The 24983-nt window shown below is 43.5% G+C and overlaps 1 protein-coding gene across 1 annotated transcript in view; it reads left to right on the forward strand.

Moving 5' to 3' along the window:
- Positions 1-24983, forward strand: part of LOXHD1 (lipoxygenase homology PLAT domains 1) — a 205397-nt gene that overhangs the window by 54049 nt on the left and 126365 nt on the right. Inside the window, exons 11-14 of the mRNA XM_070934571.1 lie at positions 4174-4260; positions 5904-6039; positions 14435-14589; positions 17170-17330. Coding sequence (XP_070790672.1) covers positions 4174-4260; positions 5904-6039; positions 14435-14589; positions 17170-17330 — 539 coding nt within the window. The remainder of the gene's footprint in view (positions 1-4173; positions 4261-5903; positions 6040-14434; positions 14590-17169; positions 17331-24983) is intronic.

Here is a 24983-nt window from a genome sequence, read left to right on the forward strand (position 1 = left end):
CCCAATTCGGGTTTGAGCCTGGTGCCGAAGCCAATGATGGACACCAGACAAGAGATGCTTTTTATAGGAGTACTCCAAGGAAAAGGGCTCCTGGCCAAAATGCCAAGAACCAATAACAAAGGATTAAGAAAGCTTTATACATGTTCAATAAAGGAGAAGGCAGGTCAAGGCGAGATAATAAGAAATACCATCCAATAAACATTTTCGTAATAATTCTACAATTTGTTCTATTGGTCTCTAGCTGTCCCTTTTCCTAAGCCTTGGCTAATGAATGCCCCAGGAGTTATCTAATACACATTTTATTGGCTGCAGGCCATCTGCATTCCTAATTTTTAGCTGAGGCCTGCAAGTTGTCTAACTCTTGTTACTTTTATCAGCTTTCTAACTACCCAGAATTGTTACAAGATTTACACGTGCATGTTTCCTGTAGATAAGCATTTTTTTGTTCTTGCCAGACACACTCCACAATTACAATCTTCCTGATTTACTTTCAAGTGTGTGTCATGACCTGGCTTTATTTTAGCATACAGCCCATCACAGTATTGGGCCATGTCGATAGTATTTTCTCTCATCAACATGAGGTCTTTCTCCATCAAATCTGAAGGACATTGTATGCACCTTTGGATATGTGAGATGGATTGTTGTTCCTCACATTCACATAGTGTGTCTTTGTGTGGCACATAGTGTGTCACACAAAGACATGGTCTGAATTCCTCAGGTTTGAAATCCAAACGCTCAGATAAGAAGATACCATTTTCTCCATGCATGCAGAATATTCACGGGCCACATATGAATAGCCTGACCCATTTTGCAGCCTCCAATTGCTTCTTGGAAAACATAACCTATTTTGTGTTAAAAGTAAAACAAAAACAAAAACCAGCCGTCCTTTTTACTTTGGTGTTGTTACTATATAACCGTTGGAGGCAGAAAAAGATTATCTACCCCAAGATATACAATTCTGGGCATTAGCCTCTCATATAATTTTTTCTGTGCCATAATCAATAATTCTGAAATCCTTTAGCTCAATGACGTCAGTTAATGGCGCTGGCAGATGTCTATTTTCATTTAAAAAACAACAACCCTAAAATTGGCACTGTTACCCAGTTTGAGTAAGGAAATGTCTACAAAAAAACAACAGAATAACAGAGCTGAAAGGGAATTTCAGGTTTTCTATTCCAACATCCTGTTCAAGCAGGAAACCCAATACCAATTCAGAAAAATTGCTTCTTAAAAACCTCCAATGTTCTAGCACCATAACTTCTGGAGGCAAGTTGTTCCACTGATTTAATTGTTCTAACTGTCAGGAAATTTCTCCTTATTTCTAGGTTGCTTCTCTTCTTGATCAGTTTCTATCCGTTGCTTCTTGTCCTGCCCTCAGGTGCTTTGGAGAATAGCTTGACTCCCTCTTCTTTGTGGCAGCCCCTGAGATATTGGAAGACTGCTATCATGTCACCCCTGGTCCTTCTTTTCATCAAACTAGACATACCCAATTCCAGCAACTGTTCTTTATATGTTTTGGCCTCCAGTCCTCTAATCATCTTTGTTGCTCTTCTCTGCACTCTTTCTCATTTCTTTTTATATTGTGGAGACCAAAACATGTAGTATTTTTGAACTATATCCTGGTTCCTGATTTCTTGCATCTAACATTAATGTGAATTACACGTCTGGACTTACCTGGATCTAGTTCAGATATTGTGCAAACCCAGCTATCAATTTTAACAGTTGTCCCTAAAATAATCTTAACCCTGTGAAGACACCAAAATATTTACTTCTCTCCTTCAGCCAAAGGCTGATAAAACTTCAAAGCAAGATTACTTACAAGCAAGCTCAGAGAGCACCGAGGACTCCTCATTTCAACCCTGAGCTACAAATATTTCCCTTTATTACAACTAAAATTAAAATTAATGCCCACAATTTCACAAGACAGCTGCACCTCGCGCCATCCCTACATTCTCGCATAACCTTTAGTGAGCATTGGCCACCCTTGCACTTTTTAATAAACTATAGATTTATTATTTAATGCCATCAAAGTACATTGATTGATGCATTGATTAGTTGATGGAAAACGTTCATTTTCTTCTGGTCCAGCATTGCTGCGCCTGTGATAGAAACATGTTACCATGAATAAGGCAGCTGCCAAAAAAAGCCAATGCAATTCTAGGTGCATTAAGAGAGGGATGGAATCAAGATCACGTGAAGTGTTAATACCACTTTATAATGCCTTGGTAAGGCCTCACTTGGAATACTGCATCCAGTTTTGGTTGCTATGATGTAAACAAGATGTGGAGACTCTAGAAAGTGTGCAGAGAAGAGCAACAAAGATGATTAAGTAATTGGAGACTAAAACATATGCAGGAGTTGGGTACATTAAATCAGGGGTGAAATCTACATGCCTTCCTTACCGTTTTGGAAGTGCACACGCCACACGCAGACTCTCTGCACATGCACAAAACCTTCTGTGCATGCGCAGAGGGTAAAAAACACATTACTTCCTGGTTAAAACCAGGAAGTAACAACACATGGGCAGGTGGGCGGAGCCTCACGCTGCCATCACTACCGGTTCTCCGAACCACCTGCCACATTCGCTATCGGATTGCTCGATCCGGACTGAACCGGGAGCATTTCACCCCTGCATTAAATGTATTGAAAATAAGGATTAGGGGTGACATGATAGCAATGTTCCAGTATTTGAGGGGCTGCCACAAAGAAGAGTGGGGTCAACCTATTCGCCAAAGCACCTGAAGGCAGGACAAGAAGCAATGGATGGAAACTAAGGAACTAAGGAGAAATTTCCTGACAGTTAAAACAATTAAGCAGTGGAACGACTTGCCTTCCGAAGTTGTGGCTGCTAGAAGACTAGAGGACCAGAAGACCTCCAAGGTCCAACTCTGTTATTCTCTCATTCTTCAAGTAGGATAACTTGAGCCTGGTTATTTGTACCTCAAGGGACAACACTGTGAACCATGTTTCAAGGTTTAGCACAAACAGTAAACTTCTAGATACATGAGAAGATTTAAGATGATTAGATGTTTTAAGGTGATTAGTTACATTCAATTGAAGGCATATTACCTTCTAGTCCTAAAATGGCTTAGGACCTGGTTATTTACGGGACCGCCTACTACCACCAATAGCCTCCCACCGGCCAGTACGCTCTCATAGAGAGGGACTCCTCCGGGTGCCGTCAGCCAAACAGTGTCGACTGGCGGCCCCTAGGGGGAGAGCCTTCTCTGTGGGGGCACCTACCATCTGGAATGAGCTCCCCCCGGAGATACGGAGGATCCCGGATCTGCGCTCCTTCCGCCGTGCTGTGAAGACCTTTTTATTCCATCAAGCGGGCTTGGCCTGATCTCTTCCCTTTTTAAATATGTAAATTTTAATCTGTTTTTAAATTATTGGGGTATTTTAATTTGTCTGGGCCAAAAAGTTTAATTTGATTTTATCGGGTTTTTTAAATTTTGTGTATTTATGTATTTTATTGTTGGCTGTTCACCGCCCTGAGTCCTTCGGGAGTAGGGCGGTATACAAATCAAATAAACTAACTAAACTAACTAACTAACTAAAACTGAGACATTTCCATAGGAACAGCTTGTCTCCAGAAGTTGTGATACTCCAACACTGGAATTTTTAAGAAGAGACTGGACAAATGTTTGCCTGAAATGATATATTCCATGCTGGAGAAGCGGGTTGGACTAGAAGACTTCCAAGGTCGCTTCCAACTCTATTATTCTGTTAAATTGTATGCACCTGAGGGCAGGACAAGAAGCAATGGGTGGAAACTAATCAAGGAGATAACCAACCTAAAACTAAGGAGAAATTTCCTTAACAGTAACAGAGTTGGAAGGGGCCTTGGAGGTCATCTAGTCCAACCCCCTGCTCACGCAGGAGACCTATACTAGGGATTCGAACTGCTGAACTGCCGACCTTTCTGATCGACAAGCTCAGCGTCTTAGCCACTGAGCCACCTAGCCAGGACTCTTTAACAAAACAAAACAATCGGTGGAACAACTGGCCTCCAGAAGTTCTGGGTGCTCCATCACTGGAGGCGTTTAAGGAGCGATTGGACAACCATTTGTCTGAAATGGGTATAGGGCCTCCTGCTTGAGCAGGGGGTTGGACTAGAAGACCTCCAAGGTCCCTCCCAACGTTGTTATTCTGTTGTGTTTATTTGTATAGATTGAGCTCCCAGATCTGGGCACGTTATTCAAAGTTCGGATATGGCACGAGAAACGGAGTCCTTTTTCTGGCTGGCATCTCAACAAGGTAAGAAGAAAAACAGGTCGTTTCAGAAGTGAACCGTTTGGAGAGTAAGCCACATTAACAGTCGCACAAATGCATTACTAATAGCTTTTTGAGAGCTCACAGGTGACTCCTAACGCTGACCCAGGTTGATATTCAGCAAGAACGAGCAGATTTTCTACTCTTAAGGACTCTTTGCCATTTGAAAACTCTGGTGTATCATTTCTAATCTTGATTATCCACTTCGAGCCATTGGAATGGACATACTTGTCCATTTTGGAACACTGTATTTTGAAGAAGTAGTTACACAAATGGGAACAGATGTCAGCAAGAACAGCAAAAAGTGACAAAGGGGATTGCAAAAAGAAGTCCTACAACTTACAAGCCATTCGTTTAATGGCCGTTCAAAGTTATAATGGCACTGAAAAAAGTGACTTATGACTTCACACTTATGATTTGCAGCATCCCCGTGGTTACACAATCAAAGTTGAGGCACTAGGTGCTGTGTCCTAGGCCCAAGTAGTTATTACCAGACACAATCAGTCCTAAACAAACATATTTTATTAGAACAGCTGAGAATTATTTTATTCTCAGCTTAGTCCAAATTAAAAAGTCCTTCGGCCTTATCACAAACCTTTGTCTTCTTTGGCAGCCTGCCAAAGGCTTTTCTTGGCAAAACCCCACCAAGTGCAGAAGCAAGAGATGCCAACAAGAAACAAATTTAGCAACGTTGCTTTCTGACAAAGAGCCCAAGAGCCATTGCTGCTCTTTTAAGCCTTTTGGGAGGGGCCAATCATCTCCTGGCCTTACTTCTGAGTCGTCCTTTTTGCTTTAGGTGCTCTTGCCTTCTGGCAGCTCTTCGCATGCGTGCACTAGGAACAGGCTCCTCCTATTATTAGGGCTTATTTTCTGGTTAGGTCTTATTTTTAGGGAAATACAGTACTAAATGCATCCATCTGGCTGATGATCTTAACTGGGGTTTATTTTTGGGGTAGCATTACATTACATTACAAGCATCCTGAAAAATTGTGCTAGGGCTTATTTTCTGGTTAAGTCTTATTTTTGGGGAAACGCGTTAGTTCCAACTCTTCAGCCACTGTATAATTCTTAACCATATTAATCTTAGTTTACTGTTGCTGTCATCTCTGAGGAAAGGATGATGTTTAACGGTAAGATTCTTCTTTTCTTTCTTGATCCACAATATTATTAACAAGGATGCAATGTTTTGCAAATTCATCCTCAGCTTGGTCTTAAGCACGTTTACCCAGAAATAATCCCTCTAAGTGCATGTAACCTGCTGTCTAGTTAAATGTTTTGAGATTTAAAATCTTACAGTGTAATCCTATATGTTTATCCAGATGTGAGCTTATAGCCTGGGCCAACAGAAAGGAAGTCCTGATTTATTAGACAGATGATATAAACTTCTTAAATAGATCTGAAGTGCAAACAGTTTAAATACCAAAGACTTCAGGTTCTCCCTTAACAGAAGAGAATGCTAATACATTTTAGAAGGAACGTTTTGCTGTTTTCCCAATTCACCTCAACTCCGTTTTTATTCACATAAACCCCTTGTTACCATCTCCTTCCAAGTACTATGAGATTCCAAATACGCCTGATATATCATTGGGTTATGTATTCTCACAGCTTTTTTTCCCCAATTATTCAAGGTCACTCTTTTGAAAACTCTGACAAAGCAGAAGTACACCTTCAACTGTGGGCGTTGGTTAGATATCAACGAGGATGACAATGAAATTGTGCGGGAGCTGGCCGCAGAAGGACCACTGGTGGCCGAAGTGATGCCAGGTGAGGAAAAAAGAGGGAGGAAGGAGAAGCTGTGAACCTGCTTGGTTTAAACAATGTTGAAGATTCCTTCCCTGATTTAGCATTATGCCAATGATCTCTCCCTCTCTCCCTCTCCCTCCCTCCCTCTCTCTCTCCATCTATCCCCCCTCTCTCATCTCTCTCTCTTTATCTCATCTCTCTCTCTATCTCTATCTTCTATCTATCTATCCATCTATATCTATCTACCGTACATCTCTCTCTCTCTCTTTTCTATCTATCTATCTATCCATCTATATCTATCTACCGTAGATCTCTCGCTCTTTCTCATCTATCATCTATCTATCTATCTATCTATCATCTATCTATCTATCTATCTATCTATCTATCTATCTATCTATCATCTATCTATCATCTATAATTCATCTATTATGTATTATCTGTTTGTCTATCTCTCTATCTTCTATCTATCTATCTATCTATCTATCCATCCATCTATATCTATCTACTGTACATCTCTTTCTCTTTCCTATCTATCTATCTATCTATCTATCTATCTATCTATCTATCTATCCATCCATCTATATCTATCTACTGTACATCTCTTTCTCTTTCCTATCTATCTATCTATCTATCTATCTATCTATCTATCTATCTATCTATCATCTATATCTATCTACCGTACATCTCTCTCTCTCTCTCATCTATCTATCTATCTATCCATCTATATCTATCTACCGTAGATCTCTCGCTCTTTCTCATCTATCATCTATCTATCTATCTATCATCTATCTATCTATCTATCTATCTATCTATCTATCTATCTATCTATCATCTATCTATCATCTATAATTCATCTATTATGTATTATCTGTTTGTCTATCTCTCTATCTTCTATCTATCTATCTATCTATCTATCTATCTATCCATCCATCTATATCTATCTACTGTACATCTCTTTCTCTTTTCTATCTATCTATCTATCTATCTATCTATCTATCTATCTATCTATCTATCTATCCATCCATCCATCTATATCTATCTACTGTACATCTCTTTCTCTTTCCTATCTATCTATCTATCTATCTATCTATCTATCTATCTATCTATCTATCTGAGGTGGTTTCAGCAGGTTCTGACCAGTTCTGGAGAACCGGTAGTGGAAAGTTTGAGTAGTTCGGAGAACCAGTAGTAAAAATTCTGACTGGCCCCGCCCCCATCTATGCTCTACCTCCCAAGTCCCAACTGATCAGGAGGGAATGGAGATTTTACAGTGTCCTTCCCCTGCCACACCCACCAAGCCGTGCCCACCAATCCATACCACGCCCACCAAGCCATGCCCACAGAACCGGTAATAAAATTTTTTGAAACCCACCACTGCTATCTATCTATCTATCTATCTATCTATCTATCTATCTATCTATCTATCTATCTATCCATCCATCTATCCATCTATCCCCTCTCTATTTCATCTCTCTCTCTTTATCTTATCTCTCTCTCTCTCCCCCTCTCCATATCTATCTATCTATCTATCTATCTATCTATCTATCTATCTATCTATCTATCTATCTATCTATCCATCTATCTCATCTCTTTTTATCTTATCTCTCTCTCTCCCCCTCTCCATATCTATCTATCTATCTATCTATCTATCTATCTATCTATCTATCTATCTATCCCCTCTCTATCTCATCTCTCTCTCTTTATCTTATCTCTCTCTCTCTCTCCCCATCTATCTATCTATCTATCTATCTATCTATCTATCTATCTATCTATCCCCTCTCTATCTCATCTCTCTCTCTCTTTATCTTATCTCTCTCTCTCTCCCCCTCTCCATATCTATCTATCCATCTATCTATCTCATCTCTCTTTTTATCTTATCTCTCTCTCTCTCTCCCCCTCTCCATATCTATCTATCTATCTATCTATCTATCTATCTATCTATCTATCCCCTCTCTATCTCATCTCTCTCTCTTTATCTTATCTCTCTCTCTCTCTCCCCCTCTATCTATCTATCTATCTATCTATCTATCTATCTATCTATCTATCTATCATCTATATCTATTTATTAAATCTCTGTGTTGCCCATCTCCCCTACAAAGTGACTCCGGATGGCTTACAGATTATAAAAGCAGGTGAAAAATACTTAAAAGATTAAAACATTTAAAACAATATTAAAATATTATAGGTCGTCCTCAACTTAAGACCATTCATTTGGTGACCATTCAAAGTTACAACAGCCCTGGAAAAAAGTCACTTACGATCAGTTTTCACACTTACAACCGTTGTGTGGTTCTATTGTGTGGTCACATCCCCATAGTCGTGTGATCAAAATTCAGACCCTTGGCCACTGGTTCAACGCAATGTCCCAGGGTCACATGATCACCTTTGGCAAACTTCAGACAAGCAAAGCAAGCGGGGAAGCCAGATTCAATTAACAACCACGTTACTAACTTAACAACTGCAGTGATTCACTTAACAACTGTGGCAGGGGAGGTTGTAAAATGGGGCAAAACTCATTCAACAACTATCTTCGCTGAGCACAGATGTTTTGGGCTCAGTTGTGGTCGTACGTCAAGGACTACCTGTAGAAATTCCAATATTTGAGGGGCTGCCGCAAAGAAGAGGGAGCCAAGCTATTCTCCAAAGCATCTCAAGATAGGACAAGAAGCAATGGGTGGAAACGTATTAAGGAGAGAAGCAACCTAGAACTAAGGAGAAATTTCCTGACAGTTGGAACAATTAAGCTGTGGAACAACTTGCCTCCAGAAGTTGTGAATGTTCCAACACTGGAAGTTTTTAAGAAGATGTTGGACAACCATTTGTCTGAAGTGTTGTAGGGTTTCCTGCCTAAGCAGGGGGTTGGACTAGAAGACCTCCAAGGTCCCTTCCAACTCTGTTATTCTATTCTATTTCTTAGATTGTCTTCTTTGGTCAAGTTCTTTGGAATGGGAAAGGACAAGGATCCCCCAAAGCTCTCAATCTTGCTTTATTTGCACTTGAAAAGTTGGTTGATGTTTACCCCCGCAGCTGTCCGGCACCAACCTGCCCACGGATCTGTATGCAGAGGGGAGCTTCTTAAGACGTTATTGGGATGATTACAATTGCAAATGTTATGATTAAAGTGTCAAACCAGCCTTTGATGAAGGTTATTTTTAATGCACTGTGTGAAGTGGCTGACTGTGAAGAACGATGCACGTTCCTCCGTCGGGGGCTGTTTGGCAACTTCCATAAAGCCGAAGTTTTATTTCAGTTTTTAAGACTGTAGCTGCATAGCTCCGTACAGGTGGAATTCGGGCTGGTTAACTGCCAAAGTTTGTAAAATGGGAGATTTGAACAGTGAATGGATGCTTCTCTTCCTTTGGCACAAATTTCCCTGCGTCTCTTCTTGTCCCCCAGAGCTTTGGTTAAGGACACGAGAGAGCCAAAGTCCAGCCATAGGATTCATGTGGATTTCCCAATTTACATACATCTGCATACCTCATTTAGATTCTGGGTTCAGATCCTGCTTTAAAATTCCGAAAATGTGGCTAATGACTATTAGTGTTCATGCAAATGAAACTATGATCAAAAAGACAACAGTTTCCCCCCCCCCGACCTTCTCCAATAGTTTTCAGGTGAATATTTTCAACACAACGTTGCCTTTAATTGTGTGCGTGCAAATGATGACTGGGAAGGTCTTAAAATCGGACTGGGGAGATTTAATCATGGAAGTTCACTAAAAGATATTGGGCTGATCACTGTAAGATCTGTCTCTCTTCTCTCTCTCTCCCCCTCCCTCCCTCCCTCCCTCCCTCCCTCCCTCCCCCCTCTCTTTCCCCCTCTCTCTATCATTCTATGCCATCCATTTCTCTCTCTCTCTCTCTCTCTCTCCCCCGTACATCTATCTACCTTACATCCATCCATCTATCTATCTATCTATCTTTTTTTTTTTTTTAATTTGATTTATATGCCGCCCTTCTCCGGAGACTCAGGGCGGCTTACAATGCGTTAAGCAATAGCCTTCATACTTTTGTATATTTATACAAAGTCAGCTTATTGCCCCCACAAACTGGGTCTTCAATTTACCCACCTTAGAAAGGATGGAAGGCTGAGTCGACCTTGAGCCTGGTGAGAATTGAACTCGCAGTAATTGCAGGCAGCTGGATGTTAAATGCTGCTTTAGGAGGCATTAGCCTCCTACGCCACTCAGGCTCCTATCTATCTATCTATTCATCCATCCATCTATTATCTATCTATCCATTTATTATCTATCTATTATCTATATAATAATAATAATAATAATAATAATAATAATAATAATAATAATAATAATAATAATAATAACTTTATTGTCATTGTACATGTATACACAGTATACCCATACAACGAAATTCACTTAACACCCAAAGACCAGGTCCAACACACATAACAATCCCCAAACACACCCCCACCCACCACAAATTCCCCACCCCTAAACCACCCAAACATCCACACAACAGACCAAGTAATGCTGTCCAACAGCTCACTGATGGTGGTCCTTTAGTTCATTGTTTCAGAAAAAGTGTGGTCCGAGTTTTAATTGTTCTATATCTTCTGCCAGAAGGCAACAGTCCAAAAAGATTGCAAGCAGGATGGGAAGAGTCTCTGAGAATGTTGTGCAACTTCCTCAAACAGCGAGATTCGAAGATGTGGTAGCTGGAGCCCGATGATATTCTTGGCAGTTTTAATGATTCTCTGTAGAGCTTTTTTGTTCGCTGCAGAGCTGCTCCCATACCATGCAAGAATGCCTTATGTGAGGACACTCTTGTTGTGGCTCTGTTACCTGAGCCTGTGTTATCGGCAGGAGAGGACTCCTAGAGTGAAGGAGAGGAGTTGGCAAGGCCTCCCTCTCCAGGACCCTCCTCTCTGGCAATGCCTTCGGTGTCCGCCAAAGGGCAAGAGATAGGGCTGGGGCCAAGCACGTCCACACAGCCACAGATGGATAGTGATGAGGGTAATGAGTCTTGACTGGACCACGCCAGCGTCACAGAGATAAGCGCGCGCAACAGAAGAAAAGGCGTGCCCGAGATTAGGCTGAGTCACTGGACCACACCCCACAGGATATAAAAGGGAGCGTGGTGGCCAGTCAAACCTTGTGACGAACAAAGCTGAAAGCTTCCACGCCATTCTGCATTGCCAGACTTTTGCTATAGACTTTGCTGGATTATCTCTGGACTTGATTGACTCCGTAATTATTGAGCTGTTTCTTTTGATGTACCAGAAGCAGGGAGAAGTTATCTCTCCTCTTCGTAAATAATAAACTCTTGGCAGGCAGCCACTAGGTTGTTGCCAAGTTCCGTTATCATAAGGAAAAGGATTTTGCCGGCTGGTTTGGTCTTTAACTCTTGAACGTCTGTTGGTGTGTGTGCGTGTGGTTGGGGACAGAACATCTCTCAATGGTGCTGCAATAGTAGGTCAGAAGTAGATGCTGAGATAGATTTATCTTCCTGAGCATTCTCAGGAAGTACAGCCTCTTCTGTGCCTTCTTCACAAGCATGTTAACATTCATAGTCCATGAGAAGTCCTCCGAGATATAAATGCCCAGAAATTTAAAACTACTCACCTTCTCCACTTCCTCGCCATTTATGTACAATGGTAAATGTACATCTCTCTTCCTCCTGAAGTCAATTATAAATTCTTTAGTTTTTTTTTGGTGTTAAGTGTAAGATTATTTTCTTTACACCACAATGTCAGCCCTTGTACTTCCTTCCTGTAAGCAGACTCATTGTTCTTATTAATGAGCCCCACCACTGTTGTGTCATCCGCAAATTTAATAATTGCGTTGGTGTTATACAATGGGGTGCAGTCATGCGTATACAAGGAATAAAGGAAAGGGCTTAGCACACAATCCTGGGGGGCTCCTGTGCTTAGAATCAGAGTAGAGGAATGGTGAGATCCCATCCTTACCGACTGTGGCCTATCTGTCAGAAAATCCTTTATCCACAAACCAATCCTCTGATTTATACCCAAATTGGACATTTTAAGAAACAACCTGTTGGGTAAAATGGTGTTAAAGGCAGAGCTATAATCCATAAATAACAGCCTCACATATGTTCCCTGTTGTTCCAAATGATTCAATACAGTATGGACAACAAGAGACAATAGCATCGTCAGTTGATCTATTACTCCTATATGCAAATTGGTATGGGTCCAAAGCAGGGGTGAAATGCTCCCGGTTCGAACCGGATCACCTGATCCGGTAACGATGGAGGTGGGTGGTTCGGAGAACCGGTAGCAAAAATCCCTGCGCGCCTCCCCCCCCATACCCAACTGAGCCGCACAATCATCAGAGGCTTTTTTTTTTACTTTTAAAAGCATTTTTTCTACAACCTCTTCGGCCGAAAAAATGCTTTTAAAAGTAAAAAACAAAAAAGCCTCTGATGATCGTGCAGATCAGCTGGGATCATCAAAGGCTTTTAAAAGAAAAAAAACCCCTTTTTTTCTTTTAAATGCCTCTGACGATCCAAGCTGAGTTGCCTGATCGGCAGAGGAATTTAAAAGAAAAAAAGTCTCTGCCGATCAGGCAAGTCAGCTGGGATCGGCAGAGCCTTTTGAAAGCATTTTTTTACAACTTCGTCGCTGAAGAGGTTATAGAAAAAATAGTTTTAAAAGTAAAAAAAAAAAAAAATTGGCCATGCCCACCCAGTCACATTACTCACCCACCCCCACCTAGCCATGCCCACAGAACTGGTAGTAACAAATTTTAGATTTCACCATTGGTCCAAAGTAGATGAAAGACTAGCCTTAATATAGTTCAGCACCAGCCTCTCAAAACATTTCATGACAACAGATGTTAAAGCTACTGGTCTATAATCATTAAGAGATACCACTACTGTCTGCTTACGGACTGGCACTATAATAGGTGTCTTCAGGCAGGTAGGGATAGAGCACTGTGTTAAGGATATTGTTGTGTTACCAACCAGCAGAGTGTAGAGCCCAGAGAAACGTTGCTGAAAGCAATGAATAAGAGATGTGCAAACTGGTTTATCAAAAGTTTACTTTATGGTGAAAAAACAATCTCATAGTCTTTAAATCAATCCAAGTCTTTGCCAGTTAAATCAGTCCAGTGATACAAAAATCTTCTTACCACACAAACAGTAGTTGGTTAGAATAACAAACTCACTCTGGTTCACAAACCACGATGGTAGCAGATCCATCCACCCGATGATAGCACAATGGTAGCAACTCCACACACTATGGTAGCATATCATCAACTGAATACGTTACAGTACCTTTCTTAAATACATTCACAACTAGTGATTATCTAATTACAGCATGACTCAGCATTACAATGAATCAGCAGGAAAACTTTAAAGTCACACAATACATATTCATATTAAAGTCACAGAACACATATATTGCCTGGGCAACTTGTTAGGCTCAAACCATATCCTAACACACTGTGACAGGGATAGATTGAAAATATCCGTGAACACTCCAGCTAGCTCTGCAGCGCAGACCCTGACAACTCGTCCCATGATTCCATTGGGCCCAGCTGCCTTCCGGATATTAACATTCTGGAAAGCGCGTCTCACATCAGAGATCTGCAGTAGAAGTGGTTGTCTATCGATGGTAGATGTTGATGGTGTACTAGATGCTGGAATGATGATCGTTCCTGTTTCCACCTCAAAACGCCTGAAGAATTGATTTAGCTGCTCAGCCAAAGAGTCACTACTGCTAGACAAACTATTTTTATTGCTCTGCCCCGTGATTTGTCACAGGCCTTGCCATACCTGACCAGAGTCCGAGTTCTCAAAAAGATGTTCAATCCTCCGTCTGCCTGCCTGTCTGTCTGTCTGTCTATCATCTATCTATGTAGCTATCTATTATCTATCTATCTATCTATCTATCTATCTATCTATCTATCTATCTATCTATCTATCATCTATTTATCTATCATCTATCTATCTATCTATCTATCTATCTATCTATCTATCTATCTATCTATCTATCATCTATTTATCTATCATCTAGCTAGCTATTATCTAGCTATCTTATCATCTATCAACTATCTATCTATCATCTATCTATGTAGCTATCTATTATCTATCTATCATCTATTTATCTATCATCTATCATCTATCTATCTATCTATCTATCTATCTATCTATCTATCTATCTCTATCTATCTATCATCTATTTATCTATCATCTATCTATCTATCTATCTATCTATCTATCTATCATCTATTTATCTATCATCTAGCTATCTATCTATTATCTATCTATCTTATCTATCAACTATCTATCTATCTATCTATCATCTGTCAGTGGTATTATGGGGGACATTGAAGACTGGCATATGAGAAAAGGGGAATTTATTCTGGAGAGGTAGAGAGAGCAAAGTTGCACATAATCTCAAGATGCTTGACTTCATTGGTGGACTTCTTCATTTGCAGTAATCAAGTATCGACTGACCGTGTGCACCGGGACAGTGAGTGGAAGCGGGACCGATGCCAATGTTTTTGCATGTCTCATCGGGCAACACGGAGACACGGGGGACCGGGTGCTCCAGAATAGTGTGAACACTGTTAATAAGTTTGAGAAAGGCAGTGTAAGTCAGTCTCCCTCCCTCCCTCTCTCTCTCTCTCCCTCCTTTCTTCCCTCCTTCTGTCTCCCCCTCCATCTCTCTTTCTCTCTCTCCTTCTTTCTCCCTCCCTCTCCCTCCTTCCTTCCCTCTCTCTCTCTCCCTCCCTCCTTCTTTCTCTGTATGTCTCTCTCCCCCTCCCTCTCCCCCCTTCCTCCTTCTTTCTCCCTCTCCCTCCCTTCTTCCCTCCCCCTCCCTCTCCCTCCCTCCTCTCTCTCTGTCTGCCTGTCTCTCCCTCCCTCCCTGTCCCTCCCTCCTTTCTCCCTCTCCTTCCCTCCTTCTCTCTCTGTCTGCCTGTCTCTCTCCCTCCCTGTGCCTCCCTCCCTCCTTTATCCCTCTCCCTCCCTCCCTCTCCCTCCCTCCTCTCTCTGTCTGCCTGTCTCTCTCTCCCTCCCTGTCCCTGTCCCTGACCCTCTCTCCTTTCTCCCTCTCCCTCCCTCCCCCTCCCTCCTTCTCTCTCTGTCTGCCTCTCTCCTTTCTCCCTCTCCCTCCCTCCCTCCTTCCCTCCCTCCCTCTCCCTCCCTTCTCTCTCTGTCTGCCTGTCTCTCTCTCCCTCCCTGTCCCTCCCTCCTTTCTCCCTGTCCCTCCCTCTCTCTCCCTCCCTCCCTCTCTCTGTCTGCCTGTCTCTCTCTCCCTCCCTCTGTCTCTCCCTCCCTCCTTCTTTCTCCCTCTCCCTCGCTCTCTTTCCCTCCCTCCCTCCCTCCCACTCTCCCCCCCATTGCACATTTCCGACAGGAGGGTTCGTTCATTCCTGCCAGAGGTTTGAACCGCTTGCTTGCAGAGATTTTAAAATTACATGGAGACTATATCCAGTCATCCCAAGGGAGCCTGCAAATTCACCTTGGAAATAACAATTGGATTGCAATTTCTGTTGTGTGGAAGACACATATCTGAAAACTACCTGAGGGGCATTTGGCTGACCCTGACAAGCGAAGGAGGGAGTGGGGGCTTGTTCTTCTGTACTTAGGGCAGCCCCAGGAGGCATTCTTAAATCCTCCCAGGCAGGGACGGCTTTCAGTGCTTCCCACCATGCAAAATGCCCCTCCCACCCCCTTCTTGCAATTGTGGCTGCTATGAAAATGAATGGAATAAACAACTTTCCTTTTTTTTTTTTAACCTGGCGGCCAGTTTTCTACAGATAAGTCCTTGACTTACAACCATTCATTTAGTGGCCAACAGTACATTACAACAGTATTGGAAAAAAAGTGACTTATGACCGTTTTTCACAATTGCGACCATTGCAATATCTCCATGATCGTGTGATCAAAATTCAGATAGAATAGAATTAGAATTCTTTATTGGCCAAGTGTGATTGGACACACAAGGAATTTGTCTTGCTGCATTCGCTCTTGGAGTACATAAAAGAAAAGGTACATTAGTCAAGAATCATAAGGTACAACACTTAATGATAGTCATAGGAAAACAGTCAATATAAATCATAAGGATACCAGCAACAAGGTTACAGTCATACAGTCATAAGTGGGAGGAGATGGGTGATAGGAACGATGAGAAGATTAATAGTCATGCAGACTTAGTAACTAGATGCTGGGTAAATGACTCGCATTTATGACGACCTCAGTGTCTCAGGGTCATGGGATCCCCTTTTGCGACCTTCTGGCAAGCAAAGTCAACGGGAAAGCCAGATCCACTTAACAACCGTGTCACTAACTTAACAACTTTAACTTAACAACTGTGGCAAGGAAGGGCATAAAAATAGGGCAAAACTCACTGAACAACTGTCTCACTTAGCGACAGACATGTTGGGCTCAATTGTGGTTGTAATTTGAGGACTAGCTGTATTTCAGCCTTGTTTGGGGGCTGGTGGTGAGCTGCAAAGGATGGCTGACGATACTGAAGTATGGGGTGATAACATCTCTTGGAAATGGGCTGTTATGTTTCCCATTTCACAGATGGTATGAGTGAGGCAGGCTCCATTGCTTAAGGCAACTCAAGGAACATTTTCCTTGATCTTTATCCACTTCGCTAGCTCTCTGGAACAAATGCCTGTGGAACTTGACCAGGAGTGGGCGTCAAAAATTTTAGCAAGGGGTTCTCTGCCCAGTTGCTGGGTGGGTGTGGCCATAGTGGTTGTGGCCTAGTCGGCCTCTTGCACCACAGTGGAGGGGGGGGGTGTTTTTGCCCTCCCCGGGCTCCGGAGGCTTTCCTTGAGCCTCCAGGAGGGCAAAAATGACCTCCCCAGGCTCCGGAGGCCCTCTGGAGGCCAGAAATGGGCCCATTTCTGGTCTTCCCGAACTTCCGGTAGGCCCATTTTTCATCCTCCCTGAGCCTCCGTGTATGCCTTGCACTTACCTGCATCCAAAACGGGCTGCATGGGGACTCCTGGGAGGGGTGGGGCAGGGTGGGAGGGCCCAGCCAGGAGTGGGATTTGGGGGTTTTCTGAACTGCACAGAATTTTAGCTAGAGGTTCTCCCGAACCCCTGCGAACCCCCAGCAGCCCCACCCCTGAACTTGACCCTTCTGCCTGCCATTTTAACCCTTTCTTTCTTTCTTTCTTTCTTTCTTTCTTTTTTCCCCCCTTCTATCAAGGCTGACGAATTCGTCATTGAAGCCGTCCACCTGAAGCAGGTGAGCAGGGTGAGAATAGGGCATGACGGCAAAGGAGGAAGCAGTGGCTGGCACCTTGCCAAAGTGATAGTGAGGGAAGATGGACAACCAGAAAGTGAGGCTCAAGAATTCCCGTGCTACAGGTATACAATACGAATCAGGATCTTCTCGGGTATTAGGCCATTCAGCCACATATCCAAGACATCTGGCTAATCTTTTGCCTTAATGCCTGCTGGCTATAACCGTAGTCCCTTAGGTAGAGAGCCATTACAATGCGTTAAGCAATAGCCTTCATACTTTTGTATATTTTATACAAAGTCAGCTTATTGCCCCCACAAACTGGGTCCTCATTTCACCTACCTTAGAAAGGATGGAAGGCTGAGTCAACCTTGAGCCTTGGAGAGATTCGAACCAGCAGTAAATTGCAGGCAGCTGGTGTTAATAACAGGGTGCTTAGACCACTGTACTATCAAGGCTCCTTTTTCTTGCGGAAAGTTTCATTACCCAACTAGGTAACATCTGTTCTGTTCTGACCCAAGCTCCCTTTGTTTGTTTGTTTGTTTTATTAGATTTATATACCGCCCTACTCCCGAAGGACTCAGGGCGGTGAACAGGCACAAAATAAAATACATAGATACAAAAGTTAAGAACATAGTTAAAACCAGATTAAATAATTTAGCCCGAGACAATTAAAAAAATCCCAATAATTTAAAACAGATTAAAATTTCGATTTAAAAGAATTTTAAAACAGGGGAGAAAATTAGGCCAGGCCGGCTTGCTGGAATAGGAGAGTCTTAAGAGCATGGCGGAAAGTGCGCAGATCCAGGATCCTACGTATCTCTGGGGGGATAGTGGGTGCCCCCACAGAGAAGGCCCTCCCCCTGGGGGCCGCCAGTCGACCCCTTAACAAGCAGGAGGCAGGAATTACTGGCAAAACCTCTTTTATTTACACAACTGTGAATGACATTCATTCACAGTCAGCAAGGCTTGTCCAAACAGTTTTTCAAAAGGAATATTTCTCAACACACCTTATCTCGTTTGGCAAGCTGCCACGTAACTTGTTTCCAACCGCAGTACAAGGCAAAACCCGGCACAGAGTCTCTCAGAGTCACGGAATGAACAAATTGTTTCCTACAAAAGCCCACTCCCTGTTCCCTCCTCTTTTGTTTCCTATGGGAGGGGCCAATCACCTCCAAGGTGTGGCTTTTACTCCCGAGTCGACCCTGCTTTCTTGTCTTTTGGCAGCTCTGCGCATGCTCACGCTGGGAACGGGCTCCAGCTGTTCCTCTGCCTTGCTGCTGTCTAACTCCCTGTTCTGCCCCAGCTCCGGATTCCCGAGGATATTGACACACACCAACGGTCCTTATCAAATTTATTAAGTAGCAAGAATAAACCAAAGACCGGCAAAGGTTGGCAACCAGCCCAGAAAACAAGATATGATAAGACTTTTCCAGAAATGCTCTGATGATGATTACAAGTTGTTTCCAGCAAGAAACTTACTAACCGTGTGTGACTTAAATAGGCTAAGGGAGTGGCCAATTATCCTCAAGCCTTACTCTCGAGGAGACCTCCTCCTCCTGAGTAGCCACTCCTGCCTTTTGCTGCGTGCTCGAGCATTGAGGAGACACTCCTCCACTTCGCTCTCTCCACTTGAAGGAGCCTCTGGAGGTTCTGAAGGCCCTGGCTGAGTCTCTGCCTCTGGCACCACATCCTCTTCAGCCTCCTTGCTGTCCGACGCGAGCGCCGGCTGCGCAGGCTGCTGGCGCAACACCACACCAGCCTCCTCGTCGTCGGGATCAGCCACGATCCGCGTAGGCCGCTGGGGGGCCAAAACACTCCCTCTCTGCCTCCGATGCAGAGCCCTCGTCCGAGCTTTCTCCAGCCCCCAGGACTGGCCCATGTTCCTCCCCAAACTCCTCACTGTCCGACTCTGCTGCCAGCTCCACTGGCTGCCGGCGGGCCACAACAACATCATCAGTGCTAGAAGGGAAGAGTGTTTGTTCTCTTATATATGTATATAAACAGAGAACAAACCCCATTCCCTGGCATTGATGATGTTGCCTAGTTTGGAAAATGAAATCTCACCAAGAAAACAACAAAGATCACCAAGGGCCCAACAGTCCTCCTCCCTCTCCCCCTCCTCTTCCTCCTCCACACCACATTCTTCTAGCATTGATTATGGTACCTAAGTGTGCTGTCCCACTCACACACATGTAACCATGGTTTAGTGCAGTGGTGAAATCTGAACTGGTTTACTACCGGTTCGCTAGCTGTGCATGTGTGCTGCACGCCAAATGCGCACTGCACATGCGTATGTGCAGTGACCACCACACACCAAATGTGAGGTGCGCGCATGTGCGTGCGTGCACAGTGCACGCCAAAAGGAGGCATGAGGTAAGTAGAACAGTGCGTGGGTGGGTGTGTGATCAGCTGTGGCGCGCGATCTTCGGAGCCTTTTTTTTTTTACTTTTAAAAGCATTTTTTTACAACCTATTCGGGCAAACCAGTAGTAAAAAAATGCTAAAAAAGTAAAAAAAAAAGTTCTGACAATCGCACGTCACTCAGCTTATTATCGGAACTTTTTTTAAAAACATTTTTACTACCGGTTCGGTGAACCAGTAGCCTTTTTTACTACCGGTTTGGGCGAACCGGACCTAACCGGGAGCATTTCACCCCTGGTTTAGTGGGTTTATTAATATCCCCCAGCAATTCCCTTCACCAAAACCCCAGAACTGTTCCAAGTAAGTCCAGTCACAAGCAGACCAATACTGGGCCAATGAGTCCACTTGAAAAGTTTCCCAATCAAAATAAACCCACCAGGCAAAATTAAAATCTACAACACAAGAGGGTTCACGAGGCACGATCCAAGCCAAGGCACGGTTGTCAATCTAAAGCGAGGCAGGAATCACAACAACCAGAAAACACACTGCCAGGAAATGAACATAATTGTTCCCAGCATCGCCTGCCTCTGTCTGCTGTGCTAAATAGGCAGCTTCTGGTGCAAGCCCACCAAGAAGGGCGAGGCTTCCTCCTCGCGAGTAATCTGGCTGACCTTTGCTGCTCCTGTCTTTTCTCTGTCCCATATGTTCTTGGATCAAGCACAGCAGACAGTTCCTCTTCCTCATCCCTGACCAGCTGCATGCTTTCCCCACCTGAAGCCTCAGGGCTGTCCTGCTGCAGCTGTGCTGCAGCCAAATCCCTCTCAGATGGCTGCTTAGTGCCATTGACCAACTCCCCTCCTGATGTGCTAGGAACTAGTTCATTCTCCCCACCCTGAGCTGACATCTGGAGAGGTATCTGGGGAAGTATCTGGGGGAGTCAGCACACTAGGTTGGGTAAAGAAGCAGCTGCAAGAAAACCAGAAAGCTCAGAGAGCACCAAAAACCCCATAGTCCTCCTCTTCCTTCTCCTCCTTCCCCCTGCAAACCCCACACGCTTTTAGCACTGATGATGTTATCTAATTTGGGCAATGAAACATCTGCAAGAAAACAACCAAGTTCAGAGAGCACCAAGAACCCCATAATCATTGTTGTTGTCCTCCTCCTCTTCTTCCTCCTCCTCCTCCTCTTCCTCCTCTCTCTCTTCCTCTTTCTCCTCCTCCTCCTTCCTTCTCTTCCTTCTCCTCTCCCTCCTCCTCCTTTCTCCTCCTCCTCCTCCTTTCTCCTTTTCCTTATCCTTCTCCTCCTCCTCTTTCTCCCCTTCCTCCTCCTCCTCTCTCTCTTCCTGTTCCTCCTCCTCCCTCCTCTTCCTTCTCCTCTCTCTCTTCCTCTTTCTCCTCCTCCTTCTTTCTCCTTTCCCTCCTCCTCTTCCTCTTCCTCTTTCTCCCCTTCCTCCTCCTCCTCTCCCTCTTCCTGTTTCTCCTCCTCCTCTTTCTCCTCCTCCTCCTCCTCCTTTCTCCTCCTCCTCCCTTCTCTTCCTTCTCCTCCTCCTCCTCCTCCTTCCCCCCCTGCAAACCCCACACCCTTTTAGCACTGATGATGTTACCTAATTTGGACAATGAAACATCTGCAAGAATACAACCAAGCTCAGAGAGCACCAAGATCCCCTCATTTCAGCTACAAACATTCTCCTTTATTAAATCATTTTTTATTTTAAAAAACCCCCAACATTAAAACCTTATTGTAGTGCTATACTGGATGCAACAGAAACCAACCATCTGGGTCTAACTTTGACCTTAAAGAGAAAGCCACAATTTATACCAACAAATTAAAAAAAAAAAATCAATCTTGGACAGTTAAGCAACGAATGTTGGGAGGGTCACATCCAACCCTCTTCGTTGTGATTTATATATGCTGCCGGATGAGGTGAGAAAAAGACTCAAACAAGAGAGCTACACCACCTATGAACTGGAATGGCAAAACAGCCCCTGACATTTCAGTATCCAAAGGTCTCCCGTAATATAAGATTCTTTTAAGCAAATAACTTGCAAAGAAATGCCTGGTGGGAACATGTTTAAATACTTAACAACGCATTTCCCTCTCAAAGTATGAGCCGTGAAAGCATTTTTATTCCTCTTGGAGTCAAGAATAATGTCAGATTGTTAAGGAAAGGGAATAGCGGTTCAGTTTTGAAGATTCAGAGGGCGAAAAAGGCCATAACATTGGGCCCGACTTGCTGACCAACCGCTTTGCTTAACAACAGATATTCAGGTCTCAGGTGTGGTCATATGTTGAGGACTACCTATTTATTTATTAATCAAATTTCTATACCGCCCTACTCCCGGAGGACTCAGGGCGGTGAACAGCCAAGATAAAATACAGATCATACAAATATTAAAAGTCCCTTAAAATTATTAAATATTTTGGCCGAAACACAGATTAAAACACCCAATTTATAAAATCAAACGAATTAAAAATTTAAAAGAGGAGAGTTAGGCCAGGCCAGCCTGCTGAAATAAAAAAGTTTTGAGAGCACGACGAAACGTGCGCAGGTCCGGGATCCTCCGTATCTCTGGGGGGAGCTCGTTCCAGGTGGTAGGTGCCCCCACAGAGAAGGCTCTCCCCCTGGGGGCCGCCAGTCGACACTGTTTGGCCGACGGCACCCTGAGAAGCCCCTCTCTATGGGAGCGTACTGGTCGGTGAGAGGCTATTGGTAGCAGAAGGCGGTCTCGTAAATTCCCCGGTCCGATGCCATGGAGCGCTCTAAAGTTGGTAACCAAAACCTTGAAGCGCATCCGGAAGACCACCGGGAGCTAGTGCAGCTCGCGCAGGAGGGGGGGTCACATGGGAGTGCCACGCCGCTCCCATAACCACCCGCGCGGCCGCGTTCTGGACCAGCTGGAGCCTCCGGGTGCTCCTCGAGGGGAGCCCCATGTAGAGAGCATTGCAGTAGTCCTGGAATCAAGCAGGCAAAAATTGCACGATAATAAAAACATAAATGCACAGATGAAAACAGATGCGTTCTCACATTTCCTTTTCAAGTAGGAAGACAGCATCACTAAAATGTTTCTCCGACAGCATTTCTTAAAATCTGTACAGAGATTTTATTGTATTTTATTTTAAATATCAGTGACATTTAAAACTTGGAAATTTTCTGCTGTATACATTCCGAAGTACAAGCTTCAGCAGCCTTACCACCTCTTTCCTGCCTCATTCTCCAGCAATATATAAATTTAGAGTTGCATTCATAACTTTATCCCAAAGGTGCTTTTTTCAAAAGACAACTGGACTTTTGTTTTTTCCTTGAAGACGTTTCACTCCTCATCCAAGAAGCTTCTTCAGTTCTGACTGAATGGTGGAGAATGGAAGGATTTATAGTCCTACAGTCCTCTGGTTGTTGTGCTAATGACTAGATGACTGCAAAAAATATACTGTAAATCAGTGGTGGAATTCCAATTTTTTTACTACCGGTTCTGTGGGTGTGGCTTGGTGGGCATGGTGGGCATGGTGGGCTTGGTGGGCGTGGTTTGGTGGGCGTGGCAGGGGAAGGATACTGCAAAATCTCCATTCCCACCTCACTCCAGGGGAAGGATACTGCAAAATCTCCATTCCCTCCCCATTCCAGGGGAAGGATACTGCAAAATCTCCATTCCCTACCCATTCCAGAGGAAGGATACTACAAAATACCCATTCCCACCCCACTCCAGGGGAAGGATACTGCAAAATCTCCATTCCCACCCCACTCCAGGGGAAGGATACTGCAAAATCTCCATTCCCTCCCCATTCCAGGGGAAGGATACTGCAAAATCTCCATTCCCTCCCCATTCCAGTGGAAGGATACTGTAAAATCCCCATTCCCTCCCCATTCCAGGGGAAGGATACTGTAAAATCCCCATTCCCTCCCCATTCCAGGGGAAGGATACTGCAAAATCTCCATTCCCACCCCACTCTGGGGCCAGCCAGAGATGGTATTTGCCAGTTCCGAACTACTCAAAATTTCCGCTACCGGTTTTCCAGAACCTGTCAAAATCTGTAAATCCTTCCATCCTCCACCATTCAGTCAGAACTGAAGAAGCTTCTTGGATGAGAAGCGAAATGTCTTCAAAGGAAAAAACAAAGTCCATTTGCCTTTTGAAAAAGCACCTTTGGGACAACCATGACCTGGATGACTGAAAATCTCCACAGACATATTTTATGATACCCCGGAGAATAGGAATAAAGTACATAAAAGAACAGAAATTCAAAACCAAGATGTTCCAATCCTGAGAAAAAAAGGAATATTAAGGCAACAAAAACTCCTGCAAATAACCCTGCTTTTTTCTTCAACAAAATGAAAAAAAAAAGTATTTAAAAATATATTTACCCCCAAGGAAGATAACCCCGAAGTTATCTCCATCTCTCATGGAGAAACAATTTTCTTTGCATTACTATATTCTCAGTGAAACTCAGATGACTTTTCCATTTAAAGCTAATTATTGGGAGGGAAACTAATCTTCATTTCATATACGTGCAGTTTAACTGTCTCTTTAAGACATTTTTTTAAAAAAAAAAGAAAAGAAAAATGCATTACCGTATTTTTCGGAGTATAAGACGCACTTACCTTTTTTGGTGAGGAAAAGAAGAAAAAGAAATCTGCCTCTGAGCAATTTTGCCTCCTTGCAGCAAATAGCAAGCAGCCTGCTTTACTTTCATTTTCATTTTCAGCATAGCTTGATTTAGCACAAGGAAAAAAAAAATCTGCTCCAGCAATTTACCTCTTTGCAGCAAGCAGCAGAGCCCTGCGCAAAACAGCTGAGAGCAAATCAGCTGAGAGTCGGGAGGCTGATTCCATCAACTTGTGCTAATTAGGCTGTGCTGAAGCTGAAAGGAGCTGTTTCTTCTTGCTGTTTGCTGCTAGGAGCTAAATTGCTGGGAGGCAGAGGCCAAAGGGTGGGGGCCAGTGAGTGGGCAGGGCTACATTCGGTGTATAAGACGCACCTAAATTTTCACCCCCTTTTAGGGGGAAAAAAGGTGCGTCTTATACTCTGAAAAATACGGTAGTTCCTATCTCCCATCCTATAATATAGATATGCAAAACAAATAGGCAATAGACCAAGTAAGGCTACTCCACCTCTTACAATCATTTTTTTAGTGACTGTTTGAAGTTACAACGGCACTTAAAAAAGTGACTTATGACCATTTTTCACACTTATGACCGTTGCAGCATCCGCACGGCCATGTGATCAAAATCCTTGGGTCATGTGATCTCTTTTTGCGACCTTCTGACAAGCCCAATCAATGGGGAAGCCAGATTTGCTTAACAACCGTGGTGTTAGTAACTTAACAACGGCAGTAATTGACTGCGGCAAGGAAGGGGCAAAAAAGGGGCAAAAAAACAGAAATTTTGAGTTCGATTATGGTCGTAGGTCGAGGACTACC

Source organism: Pituophis catenifer, unplaced genomic scaffold (assembly GCF_029215685.1).
Source record: "Pituophis catenifer annectens isolate HBS135680 unplaced genomic scaffold, rPitCat1.0.hap2 SCAF_2, whole genome shotgun sequence".
Taxonomy (NCBI): Eukaryota; Metazoa; Chordata; class Lepidosauria; order Squamata; family Colubridae; genus Pituophis; species Pituophis catenifer.